Raw genomic sequence first — 23766 nt, 5'->3', positions numbered from 1 at the left:
TTATTCCTAGATTCCTCAGTTAGGCTCAGCTCTACCTACTGAGGCCATATTGTGGATGGGCGGTGTTTGATCCATTTACTGCTTATGGATATTACGATTTCTGACGTGTTTATTTTGCTGTGGTTAGATACCATACATTATTTGACTATGAGATATTGTTTGATTGGGTATGAGTCAAAGTCAGGTAAGTTTTCATACTTGTTTTTTTTTTACACAACACGTTTTTTGTATTATACTTGTTATTCTTTTTACAGTAGGAATTCCTTTCTTTGTTTAACTTTAAACTTTTAGGAGCATAACCTAAAACAAAATAAAAGAAGAAAAATCAAACATCCCTCAACCCCTCCCCCCCACCGACCAGCTTCCATATGTCGGAGTTAAGTATGTTATTTGCTATTATAAGTTTTCTTCAAAAAATTATCCCCTTAAAACTAAGATTCAATACCTAGGGGCCTTGTGGAATAGTGATGGTTTGTCTTTCCTGGCTATGAGAGGTCTATGTGTCTCGCTGTTCGTCTTCCCTGGGTCTAGCTGCGATGCCTGGGGAGTGGCTGTCAGTTCCGGTACCATCATTCCCCAGGCTAATAGAACCTCCGGCGGTTTCTCATCCCGTCTGTTTTTTCTCATATGATCCTGTTCTGCTGTCGCCCAATTCTTAACGTCTGTCTTCCATTTTTCAATGGATGGGGCCTTTGGAGTCAGCCAGTGTAATGCTATCCGTCTCTTTGCTATAGTAAGTCCCAATATCATAAATCGTCTTGTCGTTTTGCGTTTGGGATTACTGGGTATCAGACCCAAAAGGCACGTTCTGATTTCTACTGCAATCTGCCAGCCTGTCACCCTGTTTAGTTGGTCAAGTATTGCCGACCAGTACACCTGTATTCGTGGGCACTTCCAAGCCATGTGCACAAAGTCAGCTTGCGAGTGAGCACATCTTGGACAATGTGGGCTTTGTACTGCATTAATCATGTGTAGCCGCCTGGGAGAAAGATATGTCATATGTATTACATTATACCGTATTAGTTTAAATCTGGCACAGACAGACACTTTACGCGGCCCCTCATGTATTTTTTTCCACTCAACAGGTGATATTGGATGATCCATCACCTCCCCGGTGCTTATTGTTATGAACACATACATTTTATGATCACTAAACCATCTCCTTATTAAAGGCAGGAGTTGCTCCAAGACTAAAAGCCTGATTTACAAAGTTACTTACATGTTAGCTAAACATCCAAAGTGGTGAACATACATTAAGGAGCAAAGATCTCTCCCTCTTCTAAATCTAATGCTCTAAAAAATAAAAACTTTCTCACTCATCGTGTGGGTGTGCCCTGTAGATTGGGAACTCACCCCTCCTAAACGTGTATTAAATCTAACATTTGCATTCATTCCCTTGCTCTTTCCTTCAAAATTTCATAGACATCATACAGATTATCCTCAAAATGAATAATATAATGACCAAGCAACATTGAACATGCGTAAGGGCATCCTACCACCTTCCTTGCGGATGAACTATTAAAATAATGCTTTGTTGCAACTTATACTGCACCCCTTGACTTTTCACTGGCTGCTCTATTTCAGGTCAGCATCCCCTAACACTACAGATATTACCAAATCTGAGAGCACATGTGGAAGTCAACTTTATCCTAACGTCATTACATGACTTAACCTGCTTTCTTCATCCACGGACTCTGAGCAGAATATTCAGGAACGAACTTAAATCTTAAATCTTCACTAATGCTCACATTGATGTCAATCAACCCCTCTTCAGCTTCAGTTCAGATCTTCATTAACTTTAGATATACATTCAGTTTTAGCCAGCTACTATGTTTTAAATGATGTTAACTATTCTTTTTTATATTGGTTTCACCCAGCGTCAACCTTTACTATTTTCCATTCATCAAGACTTCTGCACTCTCCTCAATAACTACTTACTTGTTTAGAAAGTTGTTAGCCAGTCTCCCCAACTACTGTTAAATCTCTGCCTATTCTTGACCTAAACCCTCTTCCGTGGCTTGGTATACGCTTATGCATCTGATCTGAAATGTTTCTATCTATCTCCAGGGCTGAAGTCTGCAAGAATGTTGTATGAAAAGATTCCAACATCATAGCTCATGTCATTTATTCAGGAGACAACATCATAAAACATTGTCTTTTTTTAGAACATTTAGTCCTCTGATGCTCATAAGGTGTGGCTGCGCTTTACAAAACGGTATAACTAAACAAATAAATGCATCCCTTGCTATTCTTTTTCAGACAAATCCATTGATTGTGTATGATGTGCAAAATGGAACGGTCGTGAGTGCTGTGCAAGTCTGGGGCAACATACCATCCATCAACAGGTGAGGATAAGATTGCTTCTCCTGTCTATTGTCTGCATGAGGGAGGCATCTTGATTTCCTATTCTGAACTAAAATCTGGTACTCAGAAGGCAAACAACAATAATACATGTTGTCATACTTATCATTTACATATTCACGCCCATGAACCGAAGAGTCAGGCAAGTGTTGCTACTCCAGTGTAACGCCACCACCATCCACGCAATACCTTCTTTCTCATAAGCACCAGTAGACTCTCACACCTTCATCCCAGACTTCTTTGGTGTTATTAAATAAATGGGACTCTGCAAACAAGCCTTCAACCCTTTCTCTTCCTTAGCACCTAGTACCCATCAGCGTAAACAACTCTAAAAAGCACTGCCCAATCCAGAGGACACACCTTAGATGCCATCTGCAGCTCTGATTGGCTTCCACACCAGGCGAAGGTTGAATAATTCAAAGCAAATAGTCCTTTTCTATTCTGCTCTAATCCCTTTGCTCTCTTCTGCTCATGGGGATCTACAGAGCTCAGCTCCCTAGCAGCTGACAAAATGTCTCTCAGCAATATACTCAGTGATCTGTTAAGAACCAGAGATATTGTCGACAAATTGATCATGCTTGAGAAACGTATCGCTTCTCAAGGGAAAACATGAAAACAATTATTTTCCTAAAACCTGTTCATGGGAATGGACCATAATGGCTCCCTCAAAAGTAATGGCCTGTGTAATACAAACTCCCCAAGATAGACTTACCAACTAGTCATCTGAGAAACTTCCAAGCCGCAGTTTGTTAAGCCAAAGCCCCAATGTCTGCCTACTGCCCCTAGAAGAAATAATTACAATTATGGTTGCATTAGCAAAGCAGACACTGCACCAGCAAAATCATGTCCCAAAACTATTCATATATGACAAATGCTACCAGCGCTTCCCATTCAAAATTGGCAATGTTAGCCAAAGAAATACAAAAAATTCTCTCCAACCCTCGCAGAATTTATGGAAGGGCACCAACTGCTCCATGCTCGCCAGGCAGGTTTTAGTGCCCATCACAGTACGGAACTCATGTTGCTTTCAGTACTGGATGAACTCAGGCTGGTGGCTAATGGTAACAAGCCCTCCATGGAGATCCTAATGGATCTGACAGCCGTATTCAACGCGGTTAACCATCTAGTGTTGATGGATCGATTACGGGTGCAGGGGATCACAGGTTCCGCCTTTCGGTGGATCTTATCCTTTCTGAAGGACTGGTCACAGAAGATACAGCTGGGTGACTATGTGTCTGGAGAAAGAGTACTCCCATGTGGGGTTCCCCAGGAATCTGCTCTGTCCCCACTTTTATTTAATATCTATCTCCAGCATTTGGTGGTGGCACTAGCACAGTTAGACTGCCGACTGTTTAATTATGCAGATGACATCCAGTTGATCCGGCAGATTGATAACTCTAAGAAAGTGCAATTGAACGCACAGAATATCCTTAGGTTTATGATGAACTGGATGACAGTTCATTCGCTCAAAGTGAACCCAGATATGACAGAGGTCTTGGCAATCACCACCGATGGTAATTTTTGGTTAGATGGTTTTTTGGCCCCAGGAGTGAGGTGTTACCCTGACATCTGGGCCTGGGGATTAAGTAGGATAAGAAGCTGGCAATGCCCGGGCAGGTGATGTCAGTGGTGGGAAGCTGCGTGGGCCTCCTTAGGCAGCTTCAGAAACTGTTGCCTCTTCTATCTTTGTCAATGATGCGAACAGTGGTGGCAGCACTGATTGTGTCACTGCTAGACTATGGCAACACATTATACACTGGGCTCCCTGACAAGCTTCTGGGTAAGCTCCAAGTGGTTATGAACGATGCATCCTGATTAATATATAATCTACTGAGACAGACGCATGTCTTGCCGCTGCTGCAACAATTGCACTGGCTACCAGTAAAGCAGAGGGCCAGGGTAAAGGTGTTATGCATTGCTCATAAGACCCTTTATGGGATGGAACCAGTGTACATTAAGGATCGTCTAAGGCGATATGTACCAGGACACTGTCTTCACTCTTCTGGGGCAACTTTGCTGACCTATCCACCTTTGAACAAATCGACCATGGGTGGTCGTGCTTTCTCAGTCCAGATACCTCAGCAATGGAACAGGCTCCCGGAAAGCTTGCAAAGAGAAAACACTCTCCTCCTATTTTCGGAAAAGATTGAAAACCTTTTTGTTTGCACAGGACTTTGGTGGAGTCTGCTAAACATTAGTTGGTGAGAGGTGGTTAACAAGCGATAAGAGACCGATGGTAATCAGGCGCTATCTAAGTGTTACTAACATAACATAACTCTTTCAAACTAGTGATATGCCCATGCCTCCATCCGCCAACATTACATTCATACCCAATCCTACTACCAGCATGAAATCACTTATCCGCAGCCCTTCACTAATCTTCTTTGCTTTCTTCCCCCCTGCCTGTTCCAGATAACAATAATGAATTCCAAAAGATGCAGACTGTGGACATACTGACTCATCTATTCCTATCCATTGTCAATGCATCTCAGTCTCACTGAGCTACACTCCAGTAGTATGCTAGGCCTCCCCCAAAGACCTCTCTCAGAACCCTGCCCCAGACAAAGTATTCTTGCGAATGCGAGACCTTAACAGAAAGACCCATAATTCTTCCATCAGTCTTGGACGACATAAAGGTGACAAATCAGGAGCTAGGGAATTGCTCCTGTTTTACCTCTGAGCAGCAATCAAAATGTTCAGCTGTGACATACTCACAGGCAGACTCCGTACAATGGAAATATGCAACATCGCCTTATCATGGGTGAGTTACTTCCGTAAAAACTCATCACAATGAGAAGCAGTGCCCTGTTCGTCTCCCTAGCCGCTTCCCTGCAGCGTCTATAAAGATCCATCCTCTCTCCCCTACTTCTCAACACCACCTGACCCCCTGGCAAACTGGATTAATTCCCTTGGTCTCTCCATCACAATTTCATAAGCATGATACAGATTATCCTCAAAATTAATAATATACTGATTGACCATACACTGAACCTGGGCAAGGGCATCCTACCACCTCTCCTGTGGATGAACTATTGAAATAATGCTGTGTGGCCGCTTCTACTGCACCCCGTTACTATTTGAGGTCAACAGCCCTTTACTGCTCCTTCTCATGGCTGCCCATTCCTCCCAGGGTCTGCAGGTAAAGTATTTTCCTGCCTGAGGGTGTTTCGGGTGTGAGATGCGTTGAATGACGTGTTGTTAGGTATCGCTTTAAGCAAACCCTTATCTGATAGGACAAATTGCAAATGTTGAAAGTTACAAATGTTACTTGTCCATAGCTACAGCATCCTGGAAATCCCTAAACTGATTTATTTTCAGACGAAAATATCCTGCTTCATCTGTTCCTCATTCTGCCCTTTGCAGCCTGTGCTCAGGGGTTACAACGGCAATACCAAGGGTGGCAGGGGCCGACTGAACCCTAAATGACATCCATGTAAGTGAGGAAGGTAGTTAGATTTTAAATTATGTAAAGCAAAATTATACACAATTTTGGTCTTCGACTGTGCGCATATATATATAAATATATATATAGTATATATATATTTCACAATCCCTTGCTGACGCCGCCGCGCTGCAAGGATAGCCCGCACTCCAGGTTATTCCAAAAGATACTTTATTTCACTGACGCTTTTCGACCGGGCGGTCTTTCTCAAAGCTGGGGACACATTGTGGCAGTGTTCTCTATATAGTCAGAGAGACACTGTTGCAAAATTAATGAACATAGGAAAAAGACTTAGGCACTGTTACATAAATTATGCTCATCAGTACTTGGAAAACAGACTCAATGCATCCAACATAAACATGTTTCATCCCTTAAAATAAATAAACATGGTATTTTGTCATGTATGTAAAGAAATAATTTTAAACCAAATTGTAAAAAATAAAACAGTAAATTTTTCAGTTCATGAAGAAATCCATATACCATGCAAGTGCATGTGTTTTGTAGTACAACAGTACTTTTCATAAGAGCCCAGATCGGAGTACAGAGATGTGGAGTGTCGGTCCAGTGACCTGGGGAACAGATCAGGGGATGCGGGGAGGTCAAAGTATTTGTATATATATATATATTTTCCGAATCGTATTAAAACATATTCACTAACCTTTCTCACCAACTAGGCTAGTCTTACAAAGCCTTTCTTGAGTCGATTTCATAGCCCTCAAAAATATCCTTAAGATATGTCATATAGTCAACTGTTGGTCTGTTAAACGGAATTTGTAAAACATGGTATGAGAGGCTCTTGCACAGTTTGTAACCCTATAGGGGAACGAGGCCGAAGGACGAGTTTAGTTATAAGATTATGTAACTCTGAGTTGACTTGTAATATCCTTATCATGTATGCCAGGAGGTACTTTATCCCATATAATACATGGTTACACCATCAACTTTGCCAGAAACCACCTAAAACTTGGTCCATAGCTCTTTCATATGAAAGAGAAAGTAATGTTTGTAAACATGCAGAATAAAAATAGAACCTCTACAGAATTAAATAAATCAAAAACCTGTTGGATAGTTGTTGCAAAAAGATATTGGAAGCAGTTCAATACAAGTCAGTTTAAAAAAACAAAAGCTACAATAGCTCAGAATTTGTAAAAACATGCAGAAAGTTTCTAACTTTTCTATAATTACCTAAGGAATGCAAACAATAATCATGTTGTTTATTCTAGTCACTGTAAGCTAGAAATATAGAGCTTCAGACAGCTGCTCCATGACCTGACCTGTCTTTCACCTCTACCGCTGGCTCTGGCAGCAGGCATTGTCAAATCAGAACTTATTACAGTGGAGTTCTTACGTCTTTTCTATATAATTGGTGACTGAGTGCATCACAAAACAGGCGTGTATACAGGAATTGCAAAACCTTATGTATTATAAATTTATAACTGTGAACTTGAAGGCATCTATTTGGAGTCAAAGCGCCATTCCAGCCAGTGCAAGGATTTTGAAGAAGACGAAGGCTTTACAGCAAAATTTGTGTATTATTGTCCAGGAACCTGCTGGTGAGGCATTAACCCCTTCAGTGCCCGCCCCTTTCCCTGCCCAGTGCCGGCCGTTGCATTAGCGGGCGGGGTCTATGACGAGCTGGACTCGTCATGGGCACAGCGCCACCGCGGCCCATGACGAGTCCAGCTCGTCATGGGCACTGAAGGCGTTAAAGTGGTAATGCACCACAAAGAAACACAGAGCCATAAGCCATACGGAACTATAAAGCTAAAGGCAGCAACAGCCAGGAACAAAGTAGCGCTAAAAGAAAGAATATTCAGATGATGAATGTTGAGAAAAAAGCTCAGTCTGGAGTGTGTATTCATGGCTGCAAGAGCCAAGGAACGTGCAGAACGACACGTTGCCTGAGGAGCCCAGAGTGAGTCAGCAATGGCCATGAAAGTAAGCAAAAGGTTGAGGGCCACAAAGTAATGTCTCCAAAGACAAACTGTGCTTCAGATGCAGATTTTCTTTTCCACATGAAGGTCAATGTCTAGCCATTGTACAATTATACAACGGTTGTGGGAAGGAGAAAGGGTTGGGGAAAGGATGTGGCCTAACGGCTAGGGCAATCGACTTCAAATCTGGGGAACCGGGTCCGAGTTTCGGCAATGACACTCAACACATGTGATTCTGGACAAATCACTTAATCTCCCTGTGCCTAACAAAAATCAATGGGTCCTTTTGTAATGCATCTGATGCTCATGTAAAACACTCTGATACCTTCAGGTCAAGTTTGCGCTATATAAAACTCCGAAAAAAAATAAGAAACCATCTTGCGACGGTTTGCAAAGCGAAGGAAAAACGAAGTGCATCACGTCGGGAAAACAAATTGATGCCCGAATGTTCCAAAAGCAACGTTCTACTCACGCCCAGAATGCCAAGCAGTCTCATCAGTTGAGGAAAATGGAAACTAAACTAAGTTGTTCGACATCAAAATATTCTTCCAAACTTTCAACATCATTGTCAAGCGACAGTAAAGAAGATGGATGTGCAATGTCGATGTCAACTAAAGATAAACGTGCTCATGTCGTATTGCCCGCTTGCAAGGAAAAATGCAAGTCAAAGAAAGATCGACAAGTGAATTCACAGAATTCATGTAGACGCTGTCCTAAAATCACACTAAGGCCCTAATTAGGAGTCTGCCGGTCCGAGGACTGCCAAACTCAAGGGGTGCGGCGTTCTGACCACCTCAATACGAGTTGGGTCGTCAGACCACTCTAGGACCACCGGCACTGCCAGGGAACCGCCGTTCCCTGGAGGGGGCATGGCGGTCAGGTGGCTGCAATATGCTTGGTGGCAATGCCAGTTTCCTCTCCTCTAGGAAACAGGGTTTACATGGAGGTTCTGACTCCATGTAAACCAAGGAGGAGAGGAAACAAAGGGGTCCCTACAGCAGCCTCTGTGCCTCCTGTGTTTGTGGATATACACAGGGGGCATAACATGTACCCCCCTCTGTGCATGCACAACAGTTCCTGCACGGCATTGACTTTTGAGTCCATGCCATACAGGAATCTTGTGAGGCATTCCCATTGTGGTGCGTTTTTCAAAGGCACCGCCACCTTTATATGATGCACCCCCCCAGGGACCACCACTCTACCCGTCCGCCAGAGTACTTAAAAGTCATATTCTGCCAGGTGGTGGCGACCTTTGGTGGAGAGGTGGCGCGGCGGTTTGCACCACCGCTCCACCAAAAGTCATAATCAGGCCCTAAAAGTGAATGGCTGTTCCATACATTTTATCATAGACAGTGGTGCAGCGATAAACATTATGCTGGAGGAGAAGTACAATAAACTGTCTCCAGTGCACCGTCTCACACCGTCAAAGTCTCAAGTGTATATATGGGCTGCATCGATGCCATTAAAAAATCAAGGTACATTTGTAGCAACCATGAAGCACAAAAAGATGAAAGGTGCTTCAAGGTACATCGGTAAGAGCTTGTTTACTCCGTTTCAGTACTGCTGCTGAAATAGAACTGATATCTGTAAATTACAATATAAATCCTCATCACGAAATAGTGAGTCAGTTTTCATCGTTGTTTCATGGATTAAGAAAAGTCAAGACAACAAAAGTGCAACTGCATATTATTGAGGACATTTGTCCTGTTGCTCAGCGACATCGTCAAATTGCATTTCAGTTACAGGAAACTGTTGAAAACGAACTTGAGACATTACTAAAGCATGACATCATTGAGCTATCTACTGATCCTACACCATGGGTTTCAACCATAGTGGTAGTGCCTAAAAAGGACAGTGAAGGAGCTGTACACATCTTTGTTGATATGCAGCAAGCTAACAAGGCAATTGAAAGAAAACATCGAGGTCCACACATTGACACCATTTGCCAAAGTCTTCTCTCACCTTTTTTTGAACAAAGGACATCATCAATTGAAACTAGAAAAAATTGCAGGTACGTCGCTACCTTTTCTACCCATATTGGTTTGCTCACAGATGAAAGATTATGTTTCGGCATGTAATCAACTGTAGAGCTTTTTCAGGATGTAATTTTATGCCTAATACAGCCTGTCATGCATGCTTCCAATTACAGTGATGATATATTGGTCTCTGGGGCCACACGAAAGGAACATAATAAAGCTCTTACACAAGTGTACCGTTTACTTGCTGATGCATGTTTCACTTTGAATCAGAGAAGTGTGAGTTCCACAAAACAAAACTCATATTTGGCCATATTTTCTCTGATGGGGGAAGGACTCCAGATCCTGCGAAAGAATAGGTTTTGTCAGCCACCTGCCCCCCACAAGATGTTTCCATGGTACACTCTTTTCTTGGCATGGCAGACTGCTGTTCTAGGTACATCCATGATTTCACCACAGTATGCGCCCCATTGAGGGACTTAATTAAACAAAATGATTTATTTCAATAAACACATGAATGTGAACAAAGTTTCAATAAAATCAAATATGGAATTGAGAACGCCACTGAAATGGCCCACTTTTATCCAAACCTACATTCAAAGTTGTTGTTGATGCAAGCCCAGTAGGATTGGGCACAATTCTTGCCCAACACAATGTATATCCAAATGCTTGAAGGCATATTGTGGCTTATGCTTGCAGAAGCTGAACAAGAAAACCTGGCTGGGGTGTGCACTTGTGAACATTTCTACATGTTTCCATGTCACATTTCACTCTTGCCACAGAAGCATTCCTTGCTAACTTTGGGAATCCAAAAGCCAAGATGCAACTTCGCATTGAGATGTGGGGCTTGCAACTGCAGGAGTATGACTACACTGTTGCACCGACCAGGTAAAGCTCAAAACCCTGTTGACTTATTTTCATGAGTGGTACACGAGGGTCATAGTACCACTTCCAAAATGGCTGAAGCCTACATTAAATTCATCGTAAAGTCCAGTACACCTGCTGCTATGCCAGTGGAACAAATCATTGCTACCAAGAGCACAGACAGTGATATATGCTAATACTCAAAGACATTATTGCACATCGATCCTGGAAAGAGCACACTCGACCTCTTACTAATGACAATGAATATCAGAAATTGAAAGATTAACTTTCCATGACCTAAGACGGTATCATCCTACGATGTTCGAGAATTGTCATACTGGGGTGTCTGAGATAGCAAGTCATGGAAGTGGCACATGAGGGACAACGTCGAATTGTTGCCACTAAGCGAGCTCTCTAGGACCTAGTTTTGTTTCCTTTTCTTGATGAAAGAGTTGGAAGGGAATTAAAGGCCGGTCATTTGTTTACCTCCCAAAACAACCCAGGATCCATTGAACATGTCTGATCTTCCAAAGTATTTGTGTGGGAGATTATTGCTGTTGACTTCTTTGGACCCCTGACAATAATGGTAATGTTTGATAAGTATTCTCATTTTCCCTTGGTAGAAGACCCTTCGTCGATCATTCAGGAAAAAGTTTTCAAGAGGCTAGATGGTATTTTTGCAACATGGGACGTTCCTTTAGTTCTGAAGTCCGACAATGGTCCATCTTTCAACAGTCGAGAATTCAAGATTTTCTTACTCGTCTTAATGTCAAGCATCAGAAAAGCACACCTCTTCGGCCACAAGCAAACAGCTGACCCGCTGATTGTTGTGACTAGTGAAGTACACAGGGTGACTGCTCACCATCCTGGAATGTCCATTACGCGAGATTATGCTCATTTCAAGCACCTGCCTTGACATTCGCCGACTTCAGATGTCAGACGTGAGACTTCTCCACCTGAGAATCCTCAGAGCTCAATAACTGCACCTGTATCTCTGTCTCCAGTGCCAGTCATGGAATCCTCTGTATCTCTGCAGCCTCACAACAAGATCCTATGATTTATATACGTAATATTTGTATTCTTTATGTAACAAAGGGGGAAATGTAGTATCTTGTTAGTTAGAGAATTATGGGACCCTTTTGTTTCCTGACGGACCCGTAGATCAGTGACGTAAGTGCTTGAATATGGTGATAGAATTCATGATTTAGAATGTTCAGTTAACAATTATACTCTGAGGACTAAGGAAGTGTAATACCAAGCTCCTTGTTTGGCGTAATCATGCATATGCTCCGAAGCTGGGGAGGACGCTACAGCCAATGTATCACCTGGGATACTAATGGAGATCATGCTTCTTGCACCCGCATCTGTGTCTTGGCAATTGTAAACCAAACATCAATGTGTAATACCATGCACATAGTTATGGCATTGCAGTGCCTCAACGAGGTGCCAAGCTCTGTATGAATGCCATCCACCTGGTGTGGCATGTCACTTTCTAAAGACGCAACAAGGAGCATTCCTGTCCTTTCCTAGTGCTGGTGCACATGTGGCTGCCTAGCACCAACACTGGTAGCCTTGCCTCATGGTGCAAGCGTCCTGCTTTGTAGGCGGATTTTTTTTGCACAGAAAGGGACACCCTCTTGCACAAAAACACTCTTCAGCATGGTTTTCTACTTTCTGTGTGTACTGCAGAATGCTTTAGAGAATTTTTTTGTTCTGTTTTGCTACATGATTATTCCCTGCCTTCTTCTCCAATCATATCTAGTTAGTCAGGGACCTTCACCATTATCCTGAAGTTCACACAGAAAGAGAAAACATAGCAAACCATACGGAGAAATTAAGGAGAAATTAAGATAGTTCTCCTTGTTACTCCTCCCCTGTTGAGGCGTAGAATTTGGACACATTCCCAGATCTTCCAAACTCCATGGGTGTATGCATTCAAACACCCACGCTCCACCCATAGAACCCTCCCTGGGGCTGAGTAATGCAAGGCAGCAATTTGTTACTCCAGATTTATCAAGCCATGCAGGGCTACACAAGGTGGCCGTGCATGGCTTGATAAATCTGACTTTAGTGTTATGTCACCCTTGCGGTCATGCAATTAGGGGCACCTGTGTAAATATGTCAGACTGTACATGGCGGTGAAGCAATTGAATTATACACTCCCTGTGGCAAATGATGCTGCCTCATGGAAAGCAGCTATCAGTAGATGAAGGTGAACTTTCAGAATATGACTTGAAAGGGAGCTCCTGACATGAGAAAACGAAGGTTCATTCAGCCCAAAGTTCCATGTCATATGGGTGGGGATTTTCTGTGAAAGTGCACCTATTGACATCATGGTAGCACTTTCAGTGAAATTGCTCAACATGTGCCAACCTGCCATTTTATGGCAGTCATTTGGATTGGTCAACAATCTATTTGATTTTCAGAGTCACACCCCGAAGCAGGGGCTTTTTTGAAAACAAATGTCCCTAATGGCTGTGAGATTTCTCCCAATGTGATCTGGGACATTGTTCTTTTTTTTCTTGCCCTTGACGAAAATTAACAGTATGATGGTTCCAGGACAAGAAATAGTGCTGGAAGGCCCACCATAAAAGAGGGAGCCTATCCGATCTATTGGGATAGGCGTCCTGTATTGTCTACACTGTTGTGGAGATGTTTCCAACTCAAATAAGGAATCGTAGTGGTGGAGGGTGGTCACACACTGGACTCATGTGTCATCTGCTGCGTTTCTGCTCTGTTACCGCCGTCCTCAAGATCAGTCCCAAATCTTTTCTCATGTGTGATGCATAAATATTCAGTGCAGTCAATGTTCTCAGGATGACAGTCAAATATGTTACATGAGCCTGACTAAGACTGGACCGGGATGTTGCAATGAGTTTGAGGGATTAGTAAAAACTTGGGGGCAGATTTACTATAATTTTGTGGTGCAGCCCAACGTTAAATCAAATTTTGGCATTTACTAAGCCGTGCAAAACCTCCTTGCATGGCTTTGCATTGTTCAGTAAATACAAAGGGGCAGATTTATGAGGTTTTGCCGTAGGGAAGCGCGGAAGGAAATCCTGCTGCGCTTCCCTACGGCAAAAGAAAAGGGCAGGGATGCGTCGTATCTATAAAATGCGGCGCATTCCTGTCCTTTTACCCTGCGCCGGCGCACAATGGGCTGCCTGCGCCAACGCAGGCACCTCTGCACCATGGTGCAAGGGTGCCTGCGTTGCGGAGATGAATATTTTTGTACAGGAAGGGAAACCTTTCTGTACAAAAATAATCACAAGAGGTTTTTCCTCTTTGTATGGGTGCTGCAGAATGCAGCACACATAAAAAAAGGAAAAACGAGGAGAAATAAAGATATTTCTCCCCGTTGCGCCTCCCTTACGCCTCCCCTGGGGAGGTGGAAGTTTTTGGCGCTGCCTCAGATTTACGATTTCTCGTAAATCTGGGGCAGTGTCAAAAGTCCATGGATGTTGCAGGGAACGCCCCCAGCAACACCCATTGCACGCCTCTTTAACGCAGAACACTGCGTTAAAGGGACTGATATTTATGAGGCGCATTAAGCCAAAATAAGTGGCTCAGTGCTGCCTGATAAATATCACGCAGGCTTCTGCGCCACGGAACGTCACAAAAAGTGACGTTCCGATGGCACAACGGGCCTCATAAATCTGCCCCAAAGTATCTGGTAGGCTTTACATGGGTTGAGCATGGTCATTCCCATGCATTCATCCACATTTTGACGCAAATCCAGATTTACAAAAGACTTGTGACAATGAGTTTGTGACAAAATGATGGGCCTAGAGTGTCACTTGCTGCTGAGGAGGTGCATTCCCTCGCTGTCACCCAAGAAGGGGCTGCCTGCTACCGCTATTGCCTACAAGGAGTCGAGGAGGGCTGAAGCACGACGCGGGACTCTGTGTCCCAGGAGCCCGTGCTCTCTAACACCTGTGCTCTCTCCCCGCCCACCCGACCTGGACTGTACTTAAGACCTCGCGGAACCCGCTGGCACGGGTCCCGCTTCGCCTGGAGTGTCACTTGCTGCTGAGGAGGTGCGTTCCCTCGCTGTCACCCAAGAAGGGGCTGCCTGCTACCGCTATTGCCTACAAGGAGTCGAGGAGGGCTGAAGCACGACGCGGGACTCTGTGTCCCAGGAGCCCGTGCTCTCTAACACCTGTGCTCTCTCCCCGCCCACCCGACCTGGACTGTACTTAAGACCTCGCGGAACCCGCTGGCGCGGGTCCCGCTTCGCCTGGAGTGTCACTTGCTGCTGAGGAGGTGCATTCCCTCGCTGTCACCCAAGAAGGGGCTGCCTGCTACCGCTATTGCCTACAAGGAGTCGAGGAGGGCTGAAGCACGACGCAGGACTCTGTGTCCCAGGAGCCCGTGCTCTCTAACACCTGTGCTCTCTCCCCGCCCACCCGACCTGGACTGTACTTAAGACCTCGCGGAACCCGCTGGCGCGGGTCCCGCTTCGCCTGGAGTGTCACTTGCTGCTGAGGAGGTGCATTCCCTCGCTGTCACCCAAGAAGGGGCTGCCTGCTACCGCTATTGCCTACAAGGAGTCGAGGAGGGCTGAAGCACGACGCGGGACTCTGTGTCCCAGGAGCCCGTGCTCTCTAACACCTGTGCTCTCTCCCCGCCCACCCGACCTAGCCATCCCACCCCCCATAAAGGAGGAGGTGCCATCCGCTACGCGGGACGCGAGCGGGACGCGCCGGACGAAGCCCGGACAAAGGGCGGGCCGTCTGAGGCCGTTCGAGGTCGAGCGAGGACGGGACGGGCCACACCATTGCCGTCCGTGACACTGAGCTACCTTTTTGGGACTGCAACAAAACAGGTACTGTTACTGATGAACACATCTATTGTTTAGGGTTACCACTTCCAGATTTATCTGCAGACAGTCGCCACATATGGATACAATGTCCAAAGCAAGGAACTCTACAATGACTAACACTATGGACAATTATTTGGTCCAGATTGTCAGTAAAATTAACAACGATAGGAGGACTTCATTGGGGCTAATATGTTCTCCTAGCTCTCCACCACTGATTCCTTTGTCTGGTTTACCGTTGGGTTCTCCTTTACAGGCAACAAGTAGTATGTCCCTAGATCTAATGAGTGTAGATAGTGACATACCTGATTCTTGTCCGCCTTTAGCTCCTAAGTCGCCACTAGAAACTGTATTAGATATAGATGAGGCGGCTACAGGAGCTGACTCGCAGTCGCCCGCTCTTCCCTTGAGAAGTAGGCTAGTTAGAGCATGCAGAAAGTCCCAGTTTAAAAGTAATGGGTCTCGTACAGGGAGGAAAAGGGCTACTATTGTGAATAAAAGTATTAGCAAAGAAGATGCATCAGGGTCAGTCTCCAACATAAATCCTGATACTGAGCTCTCTGAAAAGATCAGAGATATGATCGATACTAAAATAGGAGGTATTATAACCCCATTGGTAGCCAAAATCGATCATCTTATGGCAGAGATAGCTAGGTTGAACGCCATAATAAACAGACCTGTGGATGAAGTCGCTAGAACTATACCTATATCCCCAAATGTACGTATTTTAAATGGGGTACCTCCGAACGGAGGGCAAAGAACAATAAGAAATGTAAAAGCGAACATCCCAATCCAGCCACCTGGAACTAATAAAAATCTCCCGAAGGCAAGCACAGATACCCCAAAGGCACTAACAGTGGCAAATAACCAATTTCAATGTATTTCCCAGGCAGAACCTCTTACATTGGTTCTTGCCAATGTTCCTGCTTTGACTACTGACAAATCGGAAACTACATCTTCTCTGATCAGTAAATCTTTGTATTGGCTGGTGAATAACATGAAGATGTCTCCTTGGGGTAAGCAGAAACTAGCCAGGGAAATTATTATGGCAAGAAGGGTCCAATGGCTAGGGCATCACCCGAAAAAATTTAAAGGGGATTGTGTGGTTTTAAATCTTTCCAATCCTGATGTCCTCCCAGATATCTTGGCCAATATAAACCCCCCGCAACGAAGACAAGGTGTCATCATCCCGTTAACCCTCAAATATTTTTATTATATGAGAAATCGAGGCATTCACAAAGGATTACCAAGATCAGGGTGGACACCGTCTCCAAGTAAAGGGGGTAGGAGCGTCTCCACCAGCAATTGGAACATTAGCCTGGAGAATAGGTTTGAGGTGTTGTCGGGCTTAAATGATTGCGATTGACTCAAAGATAGAACTAATGTGGTGAATACGGATAAAGGGCTGGCCGTAACTGTGGCAGACCCCATTCCTTTTGCTAGCTTTAGAGTTACTGAGACATTAGGGAATTATCAAAGAATTCAGACTGATGTCATTGACCCATTGGGGTCTAAATCTTTAAATAATCTTGGTGGGATGTGTTTAGCATTCGATCCATTGGAAAGTGCTTTACCAGCTAATCTAAGTGCTACTATTGATTGTCTGGGTAAGATAACAGGTGAGATACAGGATCCACTGACCAATAATTTATTTGATTCCCTAGCATTTGATTCATTGGTAAATGTCGCATCAGATATCTTAAGTCCCGCTAGTGATTGCCAGGATAGGGAAACTGGTGAGACCATAGGACCATTGATCAATCACCCTTTCTATCCTCCTGAAACTGATCCAGGGCTGTCTATTTTATCCTGGAATATTGCAGGTATAAATAACAAGCTGCATTCCGGTGTATGGAGTAGTTTTGTGGATCAATTTGATATTATTTTATTCCAAGAATCTTGGTCTGTGGCCCCAGTTTTTCGCCCTGGATTCCTTAACTTTTGTATACCTGCCACTAAAAAAGCTAAAGGCCGACCACTTGGTGGCTTGATAATATGGGTACGTCAGTCACTATGTTGTAAAATCACCCAACTTAATCTCCCATCGCTAGATATTTTGTCTTTAATCCTAAATTGGCCCAACAATAAGAGTATGGCTATTTTTAATATTTATGCTCGAGGGATGGTTGGGGGTACTTCGCCAGATGTGATAAATGTCTTGGACCACCAGCTTACAGTGCTCCCCCCTGAAATGATAAAAATTGTTGGAGGAGACTTTAATACAACCTTTGAGCCTCTTGGTCCGGAGGACCAATTCCTAGCTATTGAAGAGGACAATAGGTGGGGTATTCCCCAGTTGGACCTTCCCCCAGTCAAGAGATGGTCCGCTGCAGCCATTCAACTCAAAGCCCTTTGTTTAGAAAGAGGGCTTAGAGCTGCTAATGGGCGCACTAAATCAGATCGGCAGGGCGCAAGCACATTTGATAACGGAAGGTCTACTAGTCGAATCGATTACTTCCTGGTGGATATTAGAGTTTGGAGCAGTCTGAATGACATGTCCGTAATCACACGGGATGAAAGTGATCATAATCCCTTGTGTCTAGAGTTACATCTATCAAATACCCCTAGAGAATCTAAAACTGAGGGGGGGAAAGTAACTCTGGATATCGTTACATCAAACAATATGCAACATGTCAAATGGGATAGATTCATTGAGAAGGTGGAAATCTTGGATGACCTCAAGAAAACTATTATTTGTGAGGTGGCCAATTTAGGCCCTAAATCAACTAACTCCGACTTCCATCTAGTTATGCTCGAGGCCCATAACATCTTTTTCACTAAACTGCAAGGGTTTTTTATGAAACCCCCTAGTAGTGGGAAAATCATCAAAGGTTGTCCACCTGAAGAGGGATGGTTTAACAAATCCTGTAAAATAGCCCGCAAGAACTTGAGTGTTGCTCTGAGATCAGGAGTAGCGGAAGATGTGAGATCAGCCAGGAAGCTTTATAGGCAAGTTCAGGTAACAGCTAAGAAGGACTGGGATGAGAACCAGTGGCAGGATCTGAAACACGCATGCTTGGCTAAAGACCAAAAACGATTTTGGGCCACATTAAAGTGGGGTAGAGGCGGCTCTGCACCCTCCCCACAAAACCATGTGGCAAAAAACCAATGGGTTGATTTTTTTAAACCACAGTATGCTTCTGTCCCATCCGCAGAAGAGCAACCACTTCCTCCCACTGTTTATTTCCAAACACAGGTGTTTTCAATTAAAGAGGTTAACCTAGCTTTGGATAGTATAACAGCGGGCCGTGCACCTGGAATGGATGGGATACCTGCGGATGTGTTTTTAACTGATAGATTATCTTGGTGCCAATACTTTCAATGGCTAGCTAACTCAGTGGCCATGGGTGCACCCATTCCTTCTTCATGGAAAGGGGCAGAAATAATCCCGGTTCATAAAAAGGGTGACAAATCACTCCCAAGTAATTATAGACCTATTAGTCTTATAGACTCAGCACAAAAACTAATAGGTCGGTTGGTACAAAATAAACTCCAATCTTGGGTTGAGGATAATAACATCTTGTCACCATACCAAGCCGGGTTTAGACCTTGCACCAGCTCTATTGACCAAGTTTTTTACTTCCTAGCTCTTTACTGGAGGAACGTGAAGTTGTCCAAAGGGCCCCTTTATGCAGTCTTTATTGACCTGCGATCAGCCTTCGACCTGGTGCCTCGCTCTAAACTTTGGAAGGTTCTCGCCCAAGTAGGTATGGCCCCGGAATTACTAACCTTACTTGTCCGCCTACATCAGAACAATTATGCACAAATTAGATGGGGAAGCCAGGGGGAGGTGACGGACCCATTTCCCGTTGAACGTGGTGTTCGGCAGGGATGCGTCCTGGCACCGACATTGTTTTCTTTATACATAAATGGGATAGTCGATTACCTTGGCAGCTCCCCTACTGATGCCCCTATTCTGGCAGGATCCAGAGTGCCTGTTCTCATGTTCGCGGACGACACGTTGTTGGTTTCACGAACCCCAAGCGGATTGCAGAAAGCGTTAAACATATTCGCTGAATTTTGTCAGGACCGGGGTCTCGAGATAAATACCTCTAAAACTAAATTCATGTGTCTAAACCAACGACAAAATTTTAGAGGAGTAATAAAATATAATGGTATTCCATTGGAGCAGGTTGAGGCTTTTACATATTTAGGAATATCGCTTCAGCATAATATGAAATGGTCAAATCACATTGACATGACTGTCTTAAAATTCCACCAGCTTGCAGGTGCAATTATTTCCAAGCACAGATCTTCATTGACTAAGCCAATTAGGCCTGCCTTGGAAATCTATAATATGAAAGTTATTAGTGCATCGCTGTATGGTTCGGAGCTATGGGGGTTTGCAAATCTAAGTGGCTTACGGCTGGCTGAAAATAAGTTCCTACGCAGCCTAACAGGTGTTCCCCAAAGTACCCCAATGATCCCATTAAAATACGATCTAGGGAGGAAAAAAATTGAGGATCTGGCACAATTACGTCCACTTCTGTGTTGGCGGCGGATCATGACAACGCCGGAACTTGAACATTATGCTAGTGCCCTGAAGGACATAATTAGGGCTGATTGTTTTCATTCCATCACTTGGCTTAAAGAAATTAAGAACTTGCTTATAAAACTGGAGCTAGGGTATTTATGGAATGATATAAACAGTTCAAGTATTCCATCAAAGTCAATCCTCAAGAAATTGTATTGGGATATGACCCTGACATCTGCCTCTCGTGCTGGCCAAGGCTCTAACTTGACTGGCCGTTTCTTTGATATTAAATTTTTACCATCTTACGAGGCATATTGGGATATCATAGAGAGGCCCATGGACAGGAAACTGTATTTCCAGTTCAGAATCGGGTCTCTCCCTGTAAAAGCTTTTACCCACAAATGGTCAATCTCCAAGGATGATAAATGTCACCACTGTTTAGACTTGATTGAGGATGCTGGTCATTTGTTGTTTGTGTGTCCGCTATACACTGCCCCCCGCCGTAGATGGATAAAGCCAGTATGCCTAAATTTGGGAACACGTAGCTACAAGGAAGCTTTAAGAATTTTAGAATCTGATTGCACCCCCTGTTTGGTAATCGCTGTTGCTAAATTTCTGGGGTGGGCTTGGATATTACGCCTTCGTGCTTTGAAATCCACTGAAGCTGATCAATGAGTGTTTTGCCACCAAGAAATGTCTATTAATTTTATTCAATGTTTGATCTTTTAAGATCTTTTATCTATTGATGATGTTTTTATCTGATGTTATCCGCCAGCATAATGATTTAATGTATTTTTAAGCTATTTTACCTTAGTATTTATGGAATTGTTAGGATGTATTTGCTTTTATGACATGCTGTCGAATAAAGCTTTTAAAACTTGATGGGCCTACCCGACAGAGGGGTAATGAGGAGAAATATCTTAGTTTCTCCTCGTTGCTTCGTTTTTCTATGCATGCTACATTCTGCATATTCCTCTTATGCGGCATGCATAAAAAGAGGAATATGCCTCTTTGGAGGGTTTTTGTGCTTTAAATTTCCTTCCCGCACAAAAAACTGTCCTAATCACAACACAATCTCTCTGCACTATGGTGCAAGATGCCTGTGTCGGCAGCCTCAAGTGGACCAGCTCAGAGAGAGATCTAAAGAGCATCATATGTTAGTACATTTGGCGCTTTTCAGCTCTATCTCATTCACAAAACCCAGTACAGCCACTTGCCATGCTGCACTGCGTTGCATTAATTCTTAATAAATCTCAGTCTTTAGAGGTAGTGTCATGCAATGGAGGGTCATCCATTCACTTCACTACTTGATATAATTGACTTGGCCCAAGCCGTACTAAGCACTTAGAGTTACTGGGAATTTTCAGATTTCATTATCCAAGTGCTCCTGTTTTTGAAGAATCCATAGGTTAAGAGGGAGCTCTTGAGCCGCAGTTTCTGCCTTTGGTATAATTATCATATTCTTACACAGGAGAAGGTATCCCGGCTTCCGATTCCTGACTCTCAGTACACACAGGTGCCTCCTGAATCTCATTGAGATTATTTATAGGCATTCTCTTTGGAATATCATAAGTACATTGATGTTTCATCAGCATCCTGTTGTCTGTGTTCAGGCCTGAAAGTTTCAAGTGATAGCCTGCATGGACAACATCATTACCATCTACAGTGGAGGATGGCATAAAAAGAAAAGGCTTTCCAAACTTATTTGGCCACCACAGGCAGATTATATGAATAGTGTTACATAAAAACTGGAGAACTGGAAAACTGCTTGATGTGCAAAAAAAGAACAGTAATAATAGATGCACCAAGCCCTGCAGACCCTGCACATAGAGCACGTATGGAATTCAGGACAAGAAGCATCACTTGTTTGAGGTAGAAGTCTATGATTGGGGAACGGCTATGACTAAATATTTCATTCTTCATTAGCTCCTGTTGATAGAATGTAATGTTATCCTCTATGTGTTTCTGAGCAGTACACACATTATAAGGTCCCGCTTCCTTGCACAGTGTTTTTTTCCATATCTGCTTCTAATGTGACTCCTTTGTCTCTTTCAGCAAGTACTCGGCCCCTCTGTGGACCGTGGACCTGGTCCAGCTTCGGGAAAAGCTCAGCAACAGTAACTTTGTGGGCACCAGGCTGGCCAAACTGCTCAAAAAGTTCTTCGTCCCAATGAAGGAATATTTCAGATGTCTCACTCCCTCCTAAGGTTGAAACCCTGGCTTGTGCCCCAAGCCCCTAATCTTTTAAGGAAGAAAATGTTCATGTTTTGTTTGGATTTTTACAATTTTAATTACATGTTTTTATATATAACATGGTTTTATTGAGAGTATGCGATTCTGAGTGTTTCTGTATTATGCGAGAATTAAAAGCAGGTTTGAATGACTTCTGGATGTAGTGTTTACACATCTGTTTGCTATTGAGAGTGTAACAGGTGCAGCGCAGCGCATCCTACTGAAGGCTGGTGTTGGAGTGCATCTCCCCATGCGGTTCTGTTCTAGTTTCATCATTGTTGCACATTGTGGCCTAATTACAGCACGCCTGTGTCTTATGTGGTTGTATGACAGAAGCACTCATGGCTAAACCATTGTGCGGTTCTGTTCTAGTTTCATCATTGTTGCACATTGTGGCCGAATTAGAGCACGCCTGTGTCTTATGTGGTTGTATGACAGAAGCACTCATGGCTAAACCATGTGTGCCTTAACAACACGGTCCCAACAACATGTGCATTCCTTTACCATGAATTCCTTTACCACGCATGCCTTTACCACGCAATTTCATTGTAAAGGCATGATTGGTAAAGGAATGCGTGGTTAAGGCACATGCGCCCTAAAACTGCCCCCAGCCCTGAAAATTGTCCCGACCCCCTTCTGCCCTGAGCCCTATTTTTTTTTTTTTATTTTGAAAAGTTTTATAAAGCGCGAACATGAACCTTAGGGGTATCAGAGTGCTGTACAGAGTGACAAAAGCAAGAATAAAACAATGCAGTGGAACAAATACGTTTGTTCACTAATCACACGGAAAACCAGAGGGGGGAATAATCCGGTCAAGGGGGAGGAGAGTAAGCCCAATCAGAGGGGCCGATACAGTTTCAGCAGGACCATAGAACAAGATAAGTAAAAAGAAAGCAAAAATTCAAACAACACACTATGAAAGAAGTATCAAATCCTGGGGAAGGTAAGTCAGGTTAATGCTGTTGATGTTCACTCAAGATTAGCCATTTGACCTGTTTCTTGAAAGATGCAGTGGATGGGTTTGATCTGATCTCTGGAGGAAGAGCATTCCAAATTCTTGAAGGAAGACCAGTGAAAGCACGATTGTAAGTTATTTTCTTTTTGAATTTGGGGGGTTTCAAAAATAGGGTGGTCGAGCTTCTTAAGGTCTGACTCGATCCAGATAGCTCAAGCTTTTTAGCCAAGTAACTCGGGGTGTTGTAGTGGATATCTTTGTGCGTTGAGCGAGCTATCTTGAAACGTATCCTTTCTTCTATAGACAGCCAATTTAGTTGAATTAGGTCAGGCGTGATGTGGTCATGTTTTCTGGAGCCTGTGATGAGCCTGGGTGATGCATTTAGGGTGGCTCTGAGCGGCACTAAGCTAGCTTTGGGAAGCCCTGCAAGGGGCACGAACCCATATTTCAAATGGGAGATAACCAGGTATTGAACTGCCGGCCGGATGTCCTCAGACGGAAAGAAAGGCTTGATTTTCTTGAGGATGCTGAGCTGGAAATTGGCTCCCCTGGTAGTTGCGCTAATGTGTGTTTGTATATTTAGGTATTTGTCCAAGGTAATACCTAATGGTTTAGCAGAGTCAACAACATGCGGAGTGCAGTTAAGAGCAGTGAGTTGGTTAAGCCAGTCCAGGGTAGGTGCAGAGGGGTTGCGGGGGGTAATCAGAAG

At 43.8% G+C, this 23766-nt stretch overlaps 1 protein-coding gene across 1 annotated transcript in view; it reads left to right on the top strand.

Moving 5' to 3' along the window:
• Positions 1-22254, top strand: part of DNMT3L (DNA methyltransferase 3 like) — a 187748-nt gene extending 165494 nt beyond the window's left edge. Inside the window, exons 11-12 of the mRNA XM_085646967.1 lie at positions 2260-2345; positions 21926-22254. Coding sequence (XP_085503093.1) covers positions 2260-2345; positions 21926-22076 — 237 coding nt within the window. The 3' untranslated portion in view covers positions 22077-22254. The remainder of the gene's footprint in view (positions 1-2259; positions 2346-21925) is intronic.
• Positions 22255-23766: the final 1512 nt, after the last annotated feature.

Source organism: Triturus cristatus, chromosome 3_2 (assembly GCF_964204655.1).
Source record: "Triturus cristatus chromosome 3_2, aTriCri1.1, whole genome shotgun sequence".
NCBI lineage: Eukaryota > Metazoa > Chordata > Amphibia > Caudata > Salamandridae > Triturus > Triturus cristatus.
This window is presented reverse-complemented; position numbering and strand designations above follow the sequence as displayed.